An 18,645-nucleotide genomic window follows, 5' to 3' on the forward strand; every position below is an offset into this window, starting at 1 on the left:
TGATTTTGAGGTTTGATTAATTACTTGTCAGTTATTTTTATTGGGGGCAGGGAAGCTGCGACAGATCGGGGGCCTACAGATCTCTGGTTATGGAGATTTAGGGCTTCAGTCTCTACCGCCATCAGTCAGTACCGATCCAGACCCGTGAGGGTTAAAGGTGAAGAGGTTCTGTGTCATCACAGAAGCGCAAAATGCAAGACTCTAAGGGCAATTTGTAGTTACTCTAGTGTGTAGACCCCCTCTTTACACGCAAACCCCCCTTTAGGATTGTTCTATAGAACTTTGAGTTCATTACTGGACCATCTGATGCGCAGGGAATTGTTAAGTGTTTGCATTGTATCAATAATTTTTATTACTAAATGACAGTTAAAGTTAGACTGGCCATCAGGACATCGTCCGCCCGACCGAGGCCCTGCGCAGACTCACTGCACGCGCACCCCCTCCAAAGTGCATGCGCGCCCCCTCCAAACTGTCCATTAGGGAAAGCAAATAATTCTAATCATAACTATTTTTCCTGCTGTGAAGTACTTATTACATGCATTTATTAAACCTATACCACTTCTGCTGGGAGGTTGTTCCGCTTATCTACTATCTGCATAAAATATGTGCTTATAAAGTCAATAAAAAAAATATATATATATTTTATAGTTCTTCCAGACAACAAACATATACAAAAAGTTCTTTTTCACCCACCAAGATTTGGTGGAATGGAATAAGTTGCAGATCGTAGTTAAGCGTGTTTTGGAAACAGGAAGCGGGGCTGTTATTGGTTAACGGGGCCATTGTTTGTTGTGTAGTAAACCATAGCCTGCCAGACTTCGCAGGTATTCTGAGGTTTGGCCGGCAGGAACGCAGGGCTGCGGGACTTTACCTTCCTGCTGATCCCAGAGAAGTCGCCGTTCGACACGTAGGTTAGTATATGGAGGTGAATTATACCGGAATGGTAGAGAAACCCGGGAGAGACGGGGCTTGGTAGCCGTACGGCGGAGAGCTTAGTCCTGGTTGTGTTTGCTCGTACTGCCCAGAAGGAGTTAAGGAACAGGTTTGTTTGCCATTTTGAGCAGGAACCTATAATCCCTTATGGTGGTTTGTGCCGCGTTGTCAGGCTGTTACTGCAGCTCTGAAGATTACGGTAGGGATTTAAAAAGAAACATTGTTTAGAGCCTTTCATATAATACCGCCGGCTATCGTAAATAGAAAGTATATAATAGATGCTCTGGGCAAACAGAACAGCCATCTACATTAGATCTGGTGTTCGAGATACCATTGTTTGAAGTGTAACAGCTGCGAACGTACAGAATCCAATGGCAGAGTCTTAAGAAACTAATTGGTCCAAAAGGTTAGGTCCTAGATTGCCTTATTGTTATTATTTGTTTTATGTAGCGCCATCGTATTCCGTAGTGCTGTCCAGTGGGATGAGGGGAAAATTGAGCCTCCAAAGGGCAACATGGTGCAATCAATGCAATTTGGATTTCATCATAACATTTCCTAGTAGTGAAAGGGTTAAATATTGTTAGCGGTTTTTTTTTTCTGTTGTAGTTAAAGTGACGCTAAACTCTTTTACGCTAAAGAAAATTAAAGGAAAGTCCACAAGTTGGACTGAAATGTTGACATTTTAGCATCTTGCAATAAAAATGAAGCACTATTAAAGACTGTGAGTGCTGGCTTTACTACTTTCAGATTATATATATATATATATATATATATATATATATATATATATACACAATATATATTTAATTTAAGCATTAGTTAAGCATTTAAGTGACATAAAACTATATTATCTATATTCCTGATTAGTTCCTGCTGTCCGCGTTCTCTCTGACAGAATGGGTGCCTGTAGTGTCTTTAACATAATATTGTAGTAACCTCAGATTGGAACAATTTCCAAAAAAGGGGAAAAAGTCCTTCTATAGTTTGTATCAACAAACTATAAATAATTCCGATCTTATAACCCGTTACATCCCTGTATATTCTTCTCTGCTAATAATCCCCCAGTCCATATTTAAAGGCGTCCGCTGAATCTAATGGCACAACCTCTGTGGGGAGTGGATTCCACATCTTTACTGCTCTTTCACTGCTTCAAGTGAAGATTCCTTTCTTAAAGTCTGAATGGATGGCGTCTTGTTCTTTGCGCAGTCCTATTAATAGTATTGTCCACGTATGTATTTGTATAATGAGATCATAACCCTTTCTATGATGCCTTTTTTTTTTTTTCTAATATAAACAAATAAAGCTACTCCAGCTTCTTCATAAATGTACGCCCTGTCTGATCCTCTCATCTGACAGTGAGGAGCCGGCAGGGCGTTATGGACATTGCGAGCTCCCATATTGCCAGAGAGAGAAAGCAGCCAGTAATAGTTTTTTTTTTTACTCCAATGCTTAAAATAATGATATATATATATATATATATATATATATATATATATATATATATATATATATATATATTAGATATACATTTTTTATATATTGTTTTCTTAAGCATATAAAATAGTTTCATGTTACTTTAAATCTTTGTTGTATGGTGTACACACACACGCACACTCTAAAACATTCTTATCTCGTTCGATGGCCGAGGTTATAATACAAGGGCCATCGCCTCAAATCACAGAGGTGACATTGACTGCTCGGTTGACAATGGAATGCATTCAGCTGATCTGTGTGTGTTTGTGTGAAAAGAATAAAGAACAGATTGGAATTGGAATAATTCATGTTCATGTAGTCTGGGAATGAGGCTTCCCGTCAACTTGTCTAGGATGGAATTTTTTGGCTCGTAGTCAAAATCTGTGCAGGTTAATGCGACCCGGTGTGATCGGCTGTAATTTGTGGTGACTGATTCACTCCTAAACCGAAACCGTTTTTTGATGGGAGGCTGGTAGCTAGTCTATGCGGGGCATTAAAAAAAAAAAAAAAAAAAAAAATATATATATATTTATTATTATTATTGTATGGCTTAAATGGACAGGTAGAACAGTATAGAATGATACATATTCAAATACTCTGAGTACTTTAGTATGCATTCTTTTGAAACAATAAAAATAAAACAGTAAAGCACTTACCTGACAGAAGATGCAGCTGTGCTGCAGCAGCTGCCCTTCACCTCTGTGGTCTGACTATTTTTGCCACTGATTGGCAGCTTGCCAGTCCTTTCCACCGATGCTCACAGGGGTCTGAGCCGACCTTTGCCCACAGAGTTTCCCCCAGGTGAGTCACGCGGGGGGGGGGGGGGGGACATGTTCGGCCGAACACATCTCCTGCAGGTCCTTTTGCTGACGACAACGAGGGACCCCTCAGCTATGTTATGCTTTAAAGTGCATATGATGGCTGGAGTGTCACCTTAAGGGACATGATAACTCTATGATTCTAGCTATGTCCAACAGCATTGTGGCATTAGGAAATGTGTTTGGTTAAACATATAATACATTTTCTAGATTATAGAAGATACATTATCATAAGATATATGATTAATCTGAACAAACTGAATCATCTCTACTGAAGGGAGAACCAACCTTATCTGTTTGGTTTTTTTAAGTTAGTTTCTTTTAATTTATAACAAAAATAGAAAAAAAATGGATATTATTATATGAACCCAATGAAAATGGAGTCTATTGGATACTTTTTATTGGGCCAACATAGAAAAAGAAGGAACCTCTGACGTCCCTAACGCTTAAATCTTTTTCTGTGTTCAACCAATAAAACGTATCAGCTTCATTAAAACTAGACAATTATAATTCATGCTGCCAAGACTGGAAACAAATGAGAGAGAAGGTTTTATTGAGATAAAAAGTTACAAAATGAGTATTATTATAGTTTGATGGACTAATGGGATTCCCAATTAGACAGACTGCTTGGCTCTTGTTAATTCTGATTTGACACATCAATGGGGTAAAACACAAAGGGGACAGTTTAAGCCGCACTAAACAATAATTCATGATATAGTCCTTGGTGAGAGCTTTAATATGAATTCTTGAAAGACTGGTGAAAAAAACACCTATGGTAGAAACTGCAGCGCTGCTGCTGCCCTCCTCCTTCTCCAAGGCCTGATGATACTTGCCATTGATTATTACTGTATTGACCCAATGAAAGCTGCCCTGATTTATAGTTAATTCCCTGAAGTTTGGATGCATTTAGTAGCAGTCTTTCCTGTAATTGAGTTACACTAATTAAGTATTTTTAGAACAGATACATTTCTGACAACCTTTACTGTAGAGATACTGTTAATTTTAATGGAAAACTAATCAATATTCAATGTCGGTTTATAGAATTATCATTCGTTTTTTTAAGTGTTGACATCTGTATGTCTGAGCATGGAAGTCCTATCTCCCCAGCCTTTGCATTTCGGGTTGGGAATACCCTCTGCTACAAAGCAAGACGTCTCATTGTATCATTCAAGCAGATCTATCATAAATTATGTCAGGTTTGGACCTAAAAACTGCCAGATTTTGCGTATGTACAATGAGCGTATTTTGCTTACTAATATCAGCCTTGTAAAAGGACCTTAATGACGTTTGGAATTTTTTTTTATGTTGTATAAAGTTTCTATATTAGGTTTTATGTGTTTGGTGTATTTGAGATGAGGATCTGCTTGAAAATAATCAGTGTTTTACTGTTTGTATTTGATATTTGTTTATTTTGTACATAGATGTTATTGTATTTGATTCTAGTATATATGGTATGTACGTGTTTGTGTTGTACATAGTTTTATTGCCGGTTTCTTCAGGCTGAAAGAGGCAGCAAGGGTTTTTATTTTTAGTTTTTTTTTTAATTTTTTTTTAATTTTTTTTAAACAATTGATAGATTTCAGTTTATGTCATTCCTAGTTCTTCCGAGATATGTCGGCTTTTCTTTTGTTTTTACTTATGTAATACCGGTAATAAAAAGCGAGCCTTTGAAACGTGTGAAGGGTCATCGATATGGCACCTCTCGCATACAAACAACACTAAGCCCCTATCCCTCTGAGCTGCCCCACTCTTCTGCTTTTGTGGGCAGTTGGGATCATGGGTGGGTTAGGAAGATCAGAAGATTCAGCTGTGAAATCGCTTGAGGTTTGGGCTTTTGCAGCACAGACTAAGTTCAATCACAGCTCCTATGTGGCTTCCATTCGATGCGCTGAAGCACACATACTCATGCTCACACACACACGCATTCACACACAGTAACACACACAGATTCATGCTAACACATGCTCATGCTAACACACACCTATACTTACACAAACACGATCGTGCTCACACTAAGTGGCACATACGTACTCATGCTTACGCAAACACACAGAAAGTTACACATACCCACTCACGCTGCTCCTTGTTCTGACGGTAGGTTTCCAATGCAACGTTGACTAAGGGATCATGAGAAATGGCTGAAAAACTTTATGAAATGTTCTTGCCAGTCTCTAGGAGGCAGATATTAGGGAAGAAAAGCATGTTAAATAAATTATAACAGTAATTGGGGGGCTTTGTGCTGTATGGTTTTATTTCTGATATGACAGATCCTGTTTATCTGAGTGGGGGGGCAGCTGCAGTCCTTTGAATGTGGGGCACTCAGAGTCCGGGACATAGTAGAGGGCAAATAATCCAGCTGTGTATTTGCAGTCACGCTTGTTATTGGCAACCACAGTTATTGTATTGCTTCACTTAGATGGCACATGTTATCATAGTGTGTTGAGATGATTTCCGGCCCCTTGCTAGACACGTAGCTGGCATGGATAAATCTCTAGTTAAATATTAGAGGTCTGCAGGCATATGCTAAGCCAAGTAGCCTTTACATTTTATCAAGTAGGATTTTCAGTCCTACGAAAAGTCAGCTTTTAGGGCAGAGGTGTTCAACTGCGTCTTTTGATGGACACATCCCCCCCATGCTTTAACTGAACCGCGTGTGTTTAAGCAGAGATATCCTGTCTTGGTTTTGGCAGAAATGCTATATAAAGCATGATAAGAAAAGTTAAACAGACCTCCAACACCTTCCCGCGGGTAAATCAGCTTCTGTGTTGTACAGAGAGCGATTCCACTGTCTTCGATTCCATAGTTTCTTCCTCTTGTGAGGTTTAGGGTGCTGTCCTTTTAAACGTTATAGGGGTCTCTATATATGCTACCTTATCAGTTGGGTTTATATCCTAATGTAAGAAGACCTAAAATATGACCTTCAGCGTGGCCTTGTCTGTGTGTTCTCTGCAAGCTGCTACATTCCTCTGGATAAGAACTTGATAATGTGGCTATTGTTTGGAAGTATTTATAGAATAAGTAAGGTATTGAGCGAAAATGGCATTCTAGGATTCTAGAATAGATTGGAATTCAGCCACAGAAAGTGAACAACTAATGTAAGTGTTTTTGTTTATAAATTAGCATTTGTGTAAAAGCTCTGCAGTAGCAATAATGTGAATTTTAAGCATTGTTTTTTAGCGAAGGGCAAGTAGGTGCTGCGTTGTAGCAGACGATGGTCGATGCACTCTCTCCTAGCAGTAGGGTTCAAAAATGAGCCTTGATACTACCATTGGCGCATTAGACTGCCAGACCTTCGGGGATATCTTTGTTTCAATGGAGACAGACCAAAACATGGGCCGCTGGTACAACTCAAGGGTTGTGATGAAAACAGGAAACATCCCATTGCCTAAAAATAAATCTCATATCAAAGGTACTACAGAAGACACCACTGGAGACCCAGCCCTTTCCATTGACACTCCACGCTCCGTGGACTTTGACTTCTTTTATGGTCAGTCTGTCTGTGGCCAGGACTTTCTTTAATGCTAGTGGGACTCTGGGCAAACCTCTGATGGAAAGCCCAACTACTCTTTAGGCGGATTCAGAGACCTAAAACAGATTGTAAGCTCTGTCTCTTCAGTGTGATCTTCACACTCCCTCTCTTACCTTCCCTCCATCTACCATCTTTACTGAGAAGTGGATATGTGGTAGAGGTTAATTCAATAAAGGAATTTAATTTAAACATGCATGGGATGGGCATATGGCTCCTGAATCTAAGAAGAGACCAACGACTGATTAAGGTTTGAGTCTTTACATCAGGAAAAAATGTGAAGGCTACATGGGGCTGAACGGGTCTTATGTGCTTCAAATTCAATGTTAGATGTCCTCAGTGAGCAGATACGTCAGTGATGTGCATCTAATGATGATTATGTCCAAGAACCTATCCCTCAGCCACAAAAGCCTTTTCAAACTATATCCTACAGTCATCATTTTGCAAAAGCAGTAACTTGTCAGAAAAATGAACAGCTATTTGCTTGCCATGTTCTTTAGATGACATGATATAGCTTCTTAACGTCCTTAAGAAGGTTGCTTTAAAAACAAGATGGTTAAGAGAAGCCACCTTATATTACATCTATCTTCATGCGTGTATATTGATATAATAATAATAATAATAATAATAATAAGCAGTGTATTATTACACAAATGTTCTCCTGGAATTCTAAGGTCCATAAGAGGCCTCCCATCGAGAAGCTCCCTGATCCATAAAGATTATCATCGTAACTCTCCTCATGTGGACAACTTCAACATTGTCATCAGCATGTTCGAGAGACCTCTATCCTTCTCCCGTGGACAGAACTCAGAATGATCTGTCTGCTATCAATAGGGCCTCTATTTTTAGGTGCAAATTATTCTCAGATCTTCCTAGCTACTTCCACACTCTGAGGTCACTGGTCGGATAGCGTTTCAGTCGATTCACATAAATTTGTGTGGCCTGACTTCTTTGAACTTTCATAAGTACAATAAGAAACAGATACACGTCAGATATATTTTAAGAGCTTAATTATGTAAATATTTCTTTTTTTCTTTCAGACTTTGAATCCAAAATGGAATGAAGAATTTTTTTTCAGAGTAAGTATTTTTTTTCTTCCTTTTTATTGGGTTTTTCTTAAAAAAAATAAAATAAAAATAAATTAAGTAAAAGAAAAATGTGCGTTTTAATAGCGTGCTCCTAAGAAGCGAGCTTTGGAATGGTTAGCAGAGGATGAAGATGACAGAGGTATTTTTCCACCGTGTTTTGTCCATTAAGTCTTTTTTTAGAACTTCAATTGGCTTAGCAGCCAAGTCTAATCTCCCTTCCCCAAAGCGCTGGATAAGAAGCCGAGGAAATGTAATACAGGATAACTCCTGTGCTAGTGGGGAGCGCTATAATTGATTGTACAGGACCTTAGCGGCTGGTTGGGGGGGGTAAAGAAAAACCTGGCGTTTTATTTCAAAGATGTGCCGCGAGGTACCTTAAAATCATCTTTGCTCCTACACCGCTCACGTGGTGTTTATATAGCGCCAACAGATTCTGTAGTGCTGTTACAATAAAGGACAGGAAAAGTATTTAACCAAGACAATGTAAAATGTTTTCACATAGGGTGCAGGAAGAAAAAGAGTCCTGCTCCCGTGAGCTTACAATTACCTGCAAGCCCCTCAAATAAACCTAAAAATTAAACTTTTTTCACCCTTAAGAAGACGATTAAACAGAACCATATTCATATGACAAATATGGTTTCCAGAATCATCATCTTTAGCATTAGAGTAAAAATGAAGGATAAATGACACTTTCCCCTCCAGATTCTAAGTTTGTTTGTTCAGCTGGACCTTTCTTACTTTTTGTTTCTGTCCAAAATCATACGATGCTCTACTGTTTATGTACTGTTTATGCAGTCTACAGCGCTGGGGTATATGAAGGTGCTATATAAATCAATAAATAATGATCATAAATTGCCATCTGTGTTTTACGGTGGCAAAAATCATCGAGGAGATGTGTGAAAATATTTCCCGCCCCCAAAAGATTAAGCGGCGAGCCCCGGCCACATCAGCCATGACTTGCGGTCCAGCTTTTAGCATTCCGTTTCACGCCATCCAAACGCATCAATCAGGGCCATGTGAAGTACACCAAATCCATATGGTGCAAATAGTTGCGACGTGGTGTAAGCGGACCTGTTGTGCGTTCCGGATGCCAGGCGGTTTGTTTTAGGACATCGGAGTGATTTCGCAGCACAGACCGAGTCTCTTTGTAATAATAGCGCCTTTCTCCTTTTTTCAGGTCCACCCCACGAACCATCGGTTGTTGTTTGAAGTCTTTGATGAGAATCGTTTGGTAAGTTGATGAGATTTTTAAATATTGTTTTAAGTACCTGGAGCCCCTCCTCTTGTGGGGAGTGGCTTCATAAGGGGTGTGTCTAGGTGTCAACAGAGGCTGGTCTAGCCTGTGTGGAGGCGGAGTTATCCCTAGAGCCAAGTGGGTAAGGAAAGGTGACCCCACTGAGTTCCCCTTTCCAAAAGTGTCGTCCTGACCCATCGCAATGTTTCGATATTGCTTCACCCCGACTGCCCACCCGACTCGCCCTCAATCCTCCCCTGCGTTGTATGATATTTATTCCTCGTGCTTGGTAAAAATATTGCAGCGTTTTCTGGGCTTGTTCTTCCATCTGTTATCTCCACCCATCATGTTTCATCTGTCACCCACAAAATCACTTAGACTTCAGCGCTGGTATGGACTACTACTTTAAGGTGTCAGGATGAAACTTTTTTCCTGGAGGCTAATCTCTTATTGCATATAAGTTATAAGTATTGGTAATGTGTGTGTGTTTTTTTTTTTGTTTAAATCCCATTCTAAAAAGCTCATTTATTCATAATAATATGGAAATGGAGTCGTTGGCTTCTTTTCCCCTAAATTTGCAGAAAGTGTTGAAACGAGTCTTGCACCTGTGATCTTGCCAATCCACACATAGGATTTTTACAGCGCAGCTGATACCAATGGGGTTTTTTTTTTCTCAGTGTTGGCTCATAGTTCGGCGAAAACAATGGGGGATTGTACTGAACGTTGGCACATACGTTGTAAACCAAACCCAGCTTCCAGTGCTGCTGGAACTGCTCTCATACGTGGATCTTGGATCCTGCTGTTGTGAAAAAAAAAAAAAAAAAAAAAACACCCAAAAAACTCAAATTGCTCACTTAATACCCACTTCAATTTTCCAAAGTTGCTTTTAAAAATACGTACAAGTACCGTAACAAAATACTTACTTCATAACCAAGATCTCTTCTACTGAAACAAATCATCATCTCGATCAAGTGGTCATATTGGTTCCCTTAGAGAAAAATACTAGAAATAATCAATATATTTCCATGGTATATTACATATTACATAGCGTTATTCCAACAGGGAAGAGCGAAACTGAACACTAATATTAAAACTGACAAAGTTGACAAGATTAAGATATACGTGTAGAAGAGAGCTCTGGTCTTGTGAGTTTACAATCTATTTGGGGCGATGAGATGGAAGAGAAGGGCTTCTTGGGTGTGGATTATTTCGTTGGAGCAGTGGTGATGTGGAGACATCTGGGGTGCGGAGATCTCGAGTTGGGGGATCTGGTTTTGCCCAGATTGTAGGTTGTCGGGGAAGGCAACAGAACTGTAGTGGACGCTGGGGTTGTACTGGTAGAAAATCATGCTGGGAAATCAGGAACACCCGTGCAAAATGTGCGTAACACACACCTGCTTAGCACACATAGCTAGGTACCCCCGGCTGGGTATTAGCACGGGCTCGCTGCTCCTCGGTTCATAGCTTAGCTCGGCCACAAAGCATAAATGCACCAGTGCATGCGCAAATACCCACGGTGCATTTATTAAAAAATAATAAAGTAATAAAATAATTTCACCTCAAATATATTTTTATATATATAATTTAATATATAATAATAATATAATTTTAATAGTATTATTGTAAGATCCATGGCAAAAAAGGGGAAAAACCTTACATCAATGTTAAATAAAATAATTAAAAAAAAAATAAATCATGATCCAGTGTTTAGTCCAGAGCATAAGATCTATATGACGTGCAGAAGAAGCAGATGTCACTACTAGAAAAGGAGAAGGAGGTCAGAATCACGCGGAGAGGTAAACATCTCTGGAAGAGGAAGAACAGAACTACTTTGTTCCGTCACCGGAGCCTCAAGGAACGTTTTATTAGCCTGTTTCTTTCTAGTTTATCTATGGAGAAACAGAACACTCCATCATATCGAGAACAAGGGACTTGTAAGCTCTCCAGAAGGTAATGCACATAGTTTATTGTAACAATGAAGAGCGTCTGTTTTCTCCCTTTTCTTTTTTTTTTTCCTCCCCTCTCTCTCTCTCTCTTTTTTTTTTTTTTTTTTTTTTTTTTTCCATGGTTTCTTTTTTTCTTGCCAAAAGGAAAGTGCCCGACGAATACGATGTGGTTTAGATTTACAACAGTCCTGACTGTGTTTGCTTCTTAACTCAGCTGTGAAACTTTTTTTTTCCCCACTGGGCTGCTCTATTCTGATGGAAACCGAGCAGCTGGGAAGGTGCTGTTTCAGGCTCTCGCTGCCGGACACACAACGGGGAAAAAAAAAAAATAATAAAAACTTTGCCCGTACTGGAGAAGGGGGAACAAATGTCATGTGACTCCAGCCACCCTATGTCACAGTATGTAGGAGCGCTGATTGCTCTTATCCAATCATGCCTGGAATGCTGCCTGTCACTCTGGCTATTTCTGCTATCTGTCGCTATCAGTACTGCAGTGCTAACAGTTTAGCCGATGGGACACTTTTTGTCAGAGTCCGTGTTTTTGACTTTTAAGTTTTGGCAGAGCCCGCGCTGTTGTTTCCTTCTTCGTTTTTTTTTTTCCTGTCTGCTGTTAAACCATGGCCCACCGGCTACGGTTTCATTTTGGCTCCGGACGAAGCAACACGGCTCCTGAGTCAGATGTCCTAGAACAGGAGAGAGAAGACGACTTTTTCATGTCGCTGCATACGCTGCCGAGGAGAAGCGGCTCTCACCCTTACTCGAGGCACGGGTCGGACTATGGCGATGGGGATCTTCAGGAAGAGGGGGAACTTAAACGCAGCTCTTCCATGTTCATCCCCCAGCTAGTAAATAATATCGACGCGCGGCCGACGCGCAGTTCATCCATGCAGATCTCCCTTCAACGCAATTCAGTGAACGGGGACGCGGACGAATGCGAGCCTTCGGAGTTTTCAGATGGAGTGTTTTCTTTTGCGGACTTCAACGACCATTACGTTTCGGCGGTTAGGAAAAATTCCTCTTCCGCGAGTAGTTTGCAAGATACTCCTGGGAATTCTCCTCCTCAGGTTCACAATTCTTTAAGACACCAGATGAACGCCGCGAGTTCTTTCCCTCCCAGGTTTTCTCTGAGTCCTTTTGTGGAGCAGAATGGAAGCTCGCAAAGTATCGTAGACGTGGAAGAAAGAGCGTATGTGTCCACCTCGAGCAAGAGCGTCGGGGGGGTAAGGATTAATGGACAGCCCGCAGGTCCGGAGATCCACCAGGTGAGGTTGATGCCTCCGAGTCACGAGGATCACGACGAGTTCAGCGTTGAACCCCGACGTTGGTCTCTGCAGCATCTTCCGGACACGTCGGGGAACGCGGGGAAAAGGTGCTTCGTGTTTCAGCTGCAGCAGTCCCAGTGCGGTAACGGTAACGGCGGAGGAGAATATAACTTTGGTTTTACCGGCACGAAAGGTGACCGCTTGGTCAGATACCCTCGTTTTCGATTGGAAAGGAGCACCTCGTATCCGCTGCAGCCGCGTCCAGAAAGCACCAGCCCTGTAGAAAGCGGCGCGAATACGGAAAGGAGAACCTGCGGCAAAGACTTTAGCAACGTTTTTCAGAATGATTCCGTGGAGCGGTCCTCACAGGGACAAGGGTGCACTTTTAAAATTAGACAGGAGCAAAATGTCAGACAGCCACATTTTAGGATTCTTGTAACTCGTGGCACCGAGGATCAAAGTAAAGACCAAGGGCAAGATATTCCAAGAAATTCTGGATCGGCTTCTGGAAACAATACGGTAAGTAATGAGCACCGCATGTATCCGATACTCTTATGTTCCGCTAGAAGCTTCTGTAAGACTTTGGTGCTAAATGCTTTTAATAAGTGGCAGTGTGTTCTGAGACCGAGACATTTTTATACCATGTTGAAAAGTGATTAATCTACGCAGGCAGAATGTCCGCTATATAAACCGCATCGTCGCTTCGAAGATACCACGAAGTTAGACGTGGGGGATGGGCGATAGGATGGAATGTTAACACCAAATTATTTGGGTTCTGCATTGAATGATGTTTAAACCTAAGAATAATATTTGGGAACTCGGTTCAAGCTTTTCTTTTTTTTTTTTTTTTTACCTTTACGTTAAGGTGACCCTTCATTCAGTTCATTCGGTTCAGTGCGTAGTGAATCTGCTTTCCCAAGATAACGCCTCTGAAATATTGGAAAGCAAAACCAAATTGATTGAAATCTTAAAAAATATATATACTCTGTTCCACCTGCTGAATGTAACAGTTTTGTAACTAAATTCAGTATTGGATACATCGTTCCTGGTACTGCTGAATGCCGAAAACCGTCTCAGAAATATAATTCCTTCAACAAATAACTGATTTCTTCATTCATAATTTTTGCTGGGAATATTTAATTGTCATGTGACAAAACGGCAAGCACTGATTGGTCGCAGAAACTAAAAAAAAAAAATATAAGTTGTGGAAAGGGTAAGGTTTATTTAAGCTATTAGTGCAGTCATTGCTTTGTCTAAGTGGAACAGCGTCTTTAAAGTGCGTTTTGGTATGTCAAGTGCCCTGTTACCCTCTGAATGCCAGGAAGGGGCAGGGTGCCCAGGTTCAGATGTATTTCAGGAGCTCAGCTTATGTAGTATGTGAGAAGATAATATTTGTTTTTCTACTTTGGTTACTAAATTATAATTTTTATGGCGATCAGAACAGTCAGACTGCTTTAAAATGTCCATGTAACCAAAGTCATCTTGCTCTATGTTTAGCCTTACTTTGTACAGCGCTGCAGAATAGGATGGCGCTATAGAAATCAAATATTGAAGACTCCATGTTTCTCGTGACTTGCGGAGCGTCCTGTCTTTGCTCGCGGGGTTCTCTACTTAAATGAAGCAAAGGGTTTTGTTCACTAAATTGCAGTTATTGTCATGTCTGGGAACTTTTCGTGGCTGCCCCCCCCTTGCTCTTTATTGGAGGCAGAATGGGGTGTGGCTAACATAAAGGGGTAGGGCTAGTTGTGCATTGAGGTGGGGCAAGCCCTTAATTGGCTTTAAGGGGTGTGGAGTTGGATGGGGTCAAATGCTGCTCACCCGCCTGGGCCGGTAGGCAGTTTAGATTTCAGGACCCTCCATGTGAGATGTAGAGAATTTATAGTTATAGTTGGCTTACCAAGTTATCTCAAAACCAACGAGTCAGTTCTCGTTTACATTCTAGAATCCATATATTATTGGTTTTAGTATATGGTATTATAGAATTGTAGGTTTCATTCTGTGCAGTATTTATGGGGGGGTGCTTGCTTAGATTGTCGAGGGGGTCTGTCTTCCTCCTTTGCGCTAGGCACTTAGATATGAGGTCAGATATTCAATGGAGGTTGAAGCAGACTCCAAGATGGATTAGAGATCCCCCAACCAGCCCATTGAGTAGGAGGCCCACCAGGTAACCTGATCGCCCGATGGAGATCTTCTCTGATAAAGGTCTACTGGCCACCAGACCGGTCACCCTATCAGGCCTTGGCCAGAACACACAATTTTCTTTGCACAATTTAATGTAGAAACACATTTTTATTCTTTGCGTATACATTGTGACTTTTAGGTTAGTAGAACCCTGCGATAGCCTCATACTTTATAAACCTTCTGAGCCGTTAGAGAAGAGAGGCTTCAGGGGAGGCCAGAGGGACAGGGATCTTGAACAGAGACTGTCACCACTAAAGACGGACACTTGGTGAGTATGCTGTTTATACCAGCTAAATAAGTGTGTGTGGGGGACCAAATAATTATGTAAAATACAGGGATTATTAAACTTTATAAACAGCACTGCGTATTATAAACATACCCACCAGACTCGGTCTCTAAAAAAAATAAATAACATTCTAAACATCGCAGAAGTGATTAAATGAACTCAAATCAAACCATTTTCTATTCTGTGTTTCCAGTCCTGGTTGTTATACTCGTTCTAAATGCTTTCATGAAACTCTTCTAGCGACAGGACGGGGTGTTTTATTTCTCACCTCCTTCTGCTGCAATGAAAAAGTAAAGAGGTGATCTTTCCTCTAGACAGTGTTTATCTTGAGTGTGTCTGGAAATCAGAGACTTCTCGATGAGAAAGTGTCTTATTATTTAGGGAAGTGATGCTCGGTAGGCAAAGCGAGGAATGCTGAGCGGTGTTGGCTTTTCTGGAGGTTTATAGGTGAGAGCTTTTTGGTTCGTCTTTGGCTGTTAGTTCCCTAACACAGGCCCTCAGCTTACCGCGATGGAGCTTGCACTCTGTGAGAGACCTCTTTTCCCACCCAGGTTGCTGCTTCTCCTGGGCACAAAAAGAGAGTCTCACGCAGAGTGCGAGCGCCACATCGGTAAGCTCAGCCGGCCCCTGGACCAGTGAAATCTGCAAGAGAGATAAGGGGATGCGGGAGAGTGAATGGGTGAATGAATGAGTACGTGGGGCAGGCAGGCTGTTTGGTGGGGGACAGAGGCGGTACAGGCAGACTGCTTAGGGGCAGAGGCAGTACAGGCAGATTGTTTAGGGGGCAGAGACGGTACAGGCAGGCTGTTTAGGGGGCAGAGGCGGCACAGGCAGGCTGTTTAGGGGGCAGAGGCGGCACAGGCAGGCTGTTTAGGGGGCAGAGGCGGCACAGGCAGGCTGTTTAGGGGGCAGAGGCGGCACAGGCAGGCTGTTTAGGGGGCAGAGGCAGCACAGGCGGGCTGTTTAGGGGGCAGAGGCAGCACAGGCGGGCTGTTTCAGGGGCAGAGGCAGCACGGGCGGGCTGTTTCGGGGGGCAAAGGTGGCACAGGCAGGCTGTTTTAGCCAATGTATGTCTTAGTGTATAGAGATGGGAGTTATGCTGTATGCAGTAAATGTTATTCATTTAAACTTATTTAATTTATTTATAAGTAGGGCTGCAACTAACGATTATTTTCATAATCGATTAGTTGGCCGATTATTTTTTCAATTAATCGATTAATCGGGTAAAAAAAAAACAATATGCAAATTTTTCGTTTATTTTAAATAAAAACGTATAATTTACAATGGCATTTCACGATTCGCCTTCTTATTTTACTGACATAATTAAAGCTATATTTTAACAAGAACTCAAAAAATACCAAAAAAAGCTTTACTAGTAAATATTCATGTAAACTATTTTTGCCCAGTTATGCACATCTCACCCCCAGCTTGCCTCTCTGTCCCAGAAATGCATATCAGGAGGGGTATAAGGCATATCAGGGGACAGAGTGGCATATAGGAGGTATAAGGGGATACCTCCTATATGCCACTCTGTCCCCTGATATGCATTATACCCCTCCTGATATGCCTTATAGCCCCCTATATGCCACTTTGTCCCCTAATATGCCACTGTGCCCCCTGATATGCCTTATAGCCCCATTTATGCCACAGTGCCCCGATATGCCACTGTGCCCTCCTGATATGCCTTATAGCCCCCTATATGCCACCATGCCCCGATATGCCTTTTACCCCTATATGCCACTGAGATGCCACTGCGCCCCCTGATATGCCTTATAGCACCTTTATGCCACTGTCCCCCCTGATACACCTTATAGCCCCTTTATGCCACTGTCCCCCCTGATACACCTTATAGCCCCTTTATGCCACTGTCCCCCCTGATATGCCTTATAGCCCCTTTATGCCACTGTGCCCCCTGATATGTCTTATGCCCCCCCCGATATAAGAAAAACTGACATCACTAAAATTGTTTTTTTATATTTATATTTATTAAATATAGACAAAAAAAATACACAATACAATATAAATATATATAAATATATGGACAATAAATCAAATATTATAGACATAAAAAAACAAACACAAATGCACATAATTAATAGATCCCGCAAAAATTCTACCTGCCCCACCAGGGGTTAATATATCAACAGAAGAAACACAGGGCAAATGAGCATAAAAATAAAGATAATACTTACCCAGTGCTGCTTACTTGTCCTGTTTTTCTTCTGTTGATATATTAACCCCTGGTGGGGCAGGTGGAAGTGGCAGTGAGATGAAGTAGCGAGGTTGCGCACATCGCGCACTAAAATCCAAATCCCCAGCAGGCGCTGCAGCGGGACCTGGATCCTCTCCGGCAGCCGGTAGGGGTCTGTGTGATGCGCGCAGACAGCCGCTTCTCCCCTCCGCTTCCGTTGGGGCTTCCATGATGGAAGCCGCACCGGAAGGTCGCGTGACGCCGGGTTCAGTAATAGAAGCCCCGGCGGAAGTGGAGGGGAGAAGCGGAAGGGGAGAAGCGGAGGATGTCTGTGTGTTTTGCACAGACCCTCACCGGGTGGCAGAGAGGATCCAGGTCTCCTGCAGCTTTGCGGGGGGTCTGGATTCTACAGTTATAATCCGATCTCTGTTTGAGATCGGATTATAGAAGGACGGGAGTTTTTCAGAGCGTTTGCTCTGAAAAACATAATTTTAAAAATCGATTCAACTAATCGATTATGAAAATCGTTGACAACGATTTTCATAATCGATTATTATCGATTTTATCGATTCGTTGTTGCAGCCCTATTTATAAGTTAATTTTTTTCTGATTTCTAGTTTTTTTCCCAGTTGACATACAGTTTACAAATTGTGAAATAAATATTCTTGCCAACATTAATTTCTTTTCTGTGTGTGTGTGGGGGGGGGGGGGGTGCCACATACAGGATCTGCCCAGGTGCCAAATAGGTACGCCCCAGGTTTTGTCAGACACTTTGAATGTATGGGCCATAAAAAGCGCTGTGGGAATTGTTGGCACTATATATACACAAATAAATGTTATAATAGTAATAATAATTATTAATGGTAGTAATAATAATAATTGTTCTGAGCTGAAAGATTTTATTAGGAATTTAGTTTAACCTTGCTTTGCCTCTCTTGTGCTTAGAACTTTCATCATGCCTTTTGGGTCTCATCTACCCTCTTTCTTTCTAATTTGGTTCCTAGTTGTTTATTCACAGAATGAGCTGCTCTTGAAAGGGTCTTTTGAATTGATTCCAAATGGTTGATAAATCTTCCTTATGAAAACTATGAATTGTCAGAACTAAGTCACCTGTATTCAAGCAGCATTGATATACTTGTCTGAAATGCACCAGCTGGGATACTCGGATATTAAATTATAGTAGCATAGGAAGTTGTCTTCAGACTGTGTGACTGTAGCATCCTCCTGACCTTGTATTCATGATCATCCATAGGTTAATTCTTAAATATTTCATCAATAAGAATTATGTTTAATATTACTTAGCATTGGAGTGTTTGCTATTATCGTTTTTATATCGTCGAAATGCGCAAGACTCTCTTTTGCAATCTTGCTAATTCCAGCATGAACTTACTCCAGCCATGGCCCATGATGAACTCTGGAGTTATATGAAGGGCCAACCCTAGCGAGTTTCTACGGCGGAATAGGTTGAGCTGCATGTAGGGTCATTGGAGATGCAATGATTGTGGACCAAGACTTGTAGCCGTGCAGTTTAACCCGGGCGATGGTTAAAGAAGTTAATTCTGCGCTTAGTGTGGTAATTACCCTCCTTCCAGCTGTGAGGTTGAGAAGAACAGCTTGGGAAGTGTTATTGCTTGTGTGTGTTCCTGGGATCCCTCACTCCTTCCTAGTGAAATGTAAAACAAGGAGACAGCTGCAACTTAATAAGGC

General features: G+C 41.4%; 1 protein-coding gene across 5 annotated transcripts in view; it reads left to right on the top strand.

Annotated features, from left to right (window-relative positions):
- Positions 1 to 18,645, top strand: part of LOC149284232 (E3 ubiquitin-protein ligase NEDD4-like) — a 120,200-nt gene that overhangs the window by 36,096 nt on the left and 65,459 nt on the right. For 2 of the 5 annotated variants that reach the window (XM_089497041.1, XM_089497043.1), the window contains exons 3-4: positions 7,791 to 7,829; positions 9,016 to 9,069. Coding sequence is in view for 3 of the 5 variants with exons in the window: in XM_089497038.1 (XP_089353164.1) it covers positions 11,636 to 12,799 (1,164 nt within the window). In the remaining 2 variants the exon portion in view is untranslated. Of the gene's footprint in view, positions 1 to 7,790; positions 7,830 to 9,015; positions 9,070 to 11,635; positions 12,800 to 18,645 lie in introns of those variants that run through there. The other 3 variants (XM_089497038.1, XM_089497039.1, XM_089497040.1) reach the window with 2 other exon arrangements.

The sequence above is a fragment of the Sceloporus occidentalis genome, unplaced genomic scaffold, assembly GCF_023333645.1.
Source record: "Sceloporus occidentalis isolate IW3139 unplaced genomic scaffold, rSceOcc1.0.p SCAF_97, whole genome shotgun sequence".
Taxonomy (NCBI): Eukaryota; Metazoa; Chordata; class Lepidosauria; order Squamata; family Phrynosomatidae; genus Sceloporus; species Sceloporus occidentalis.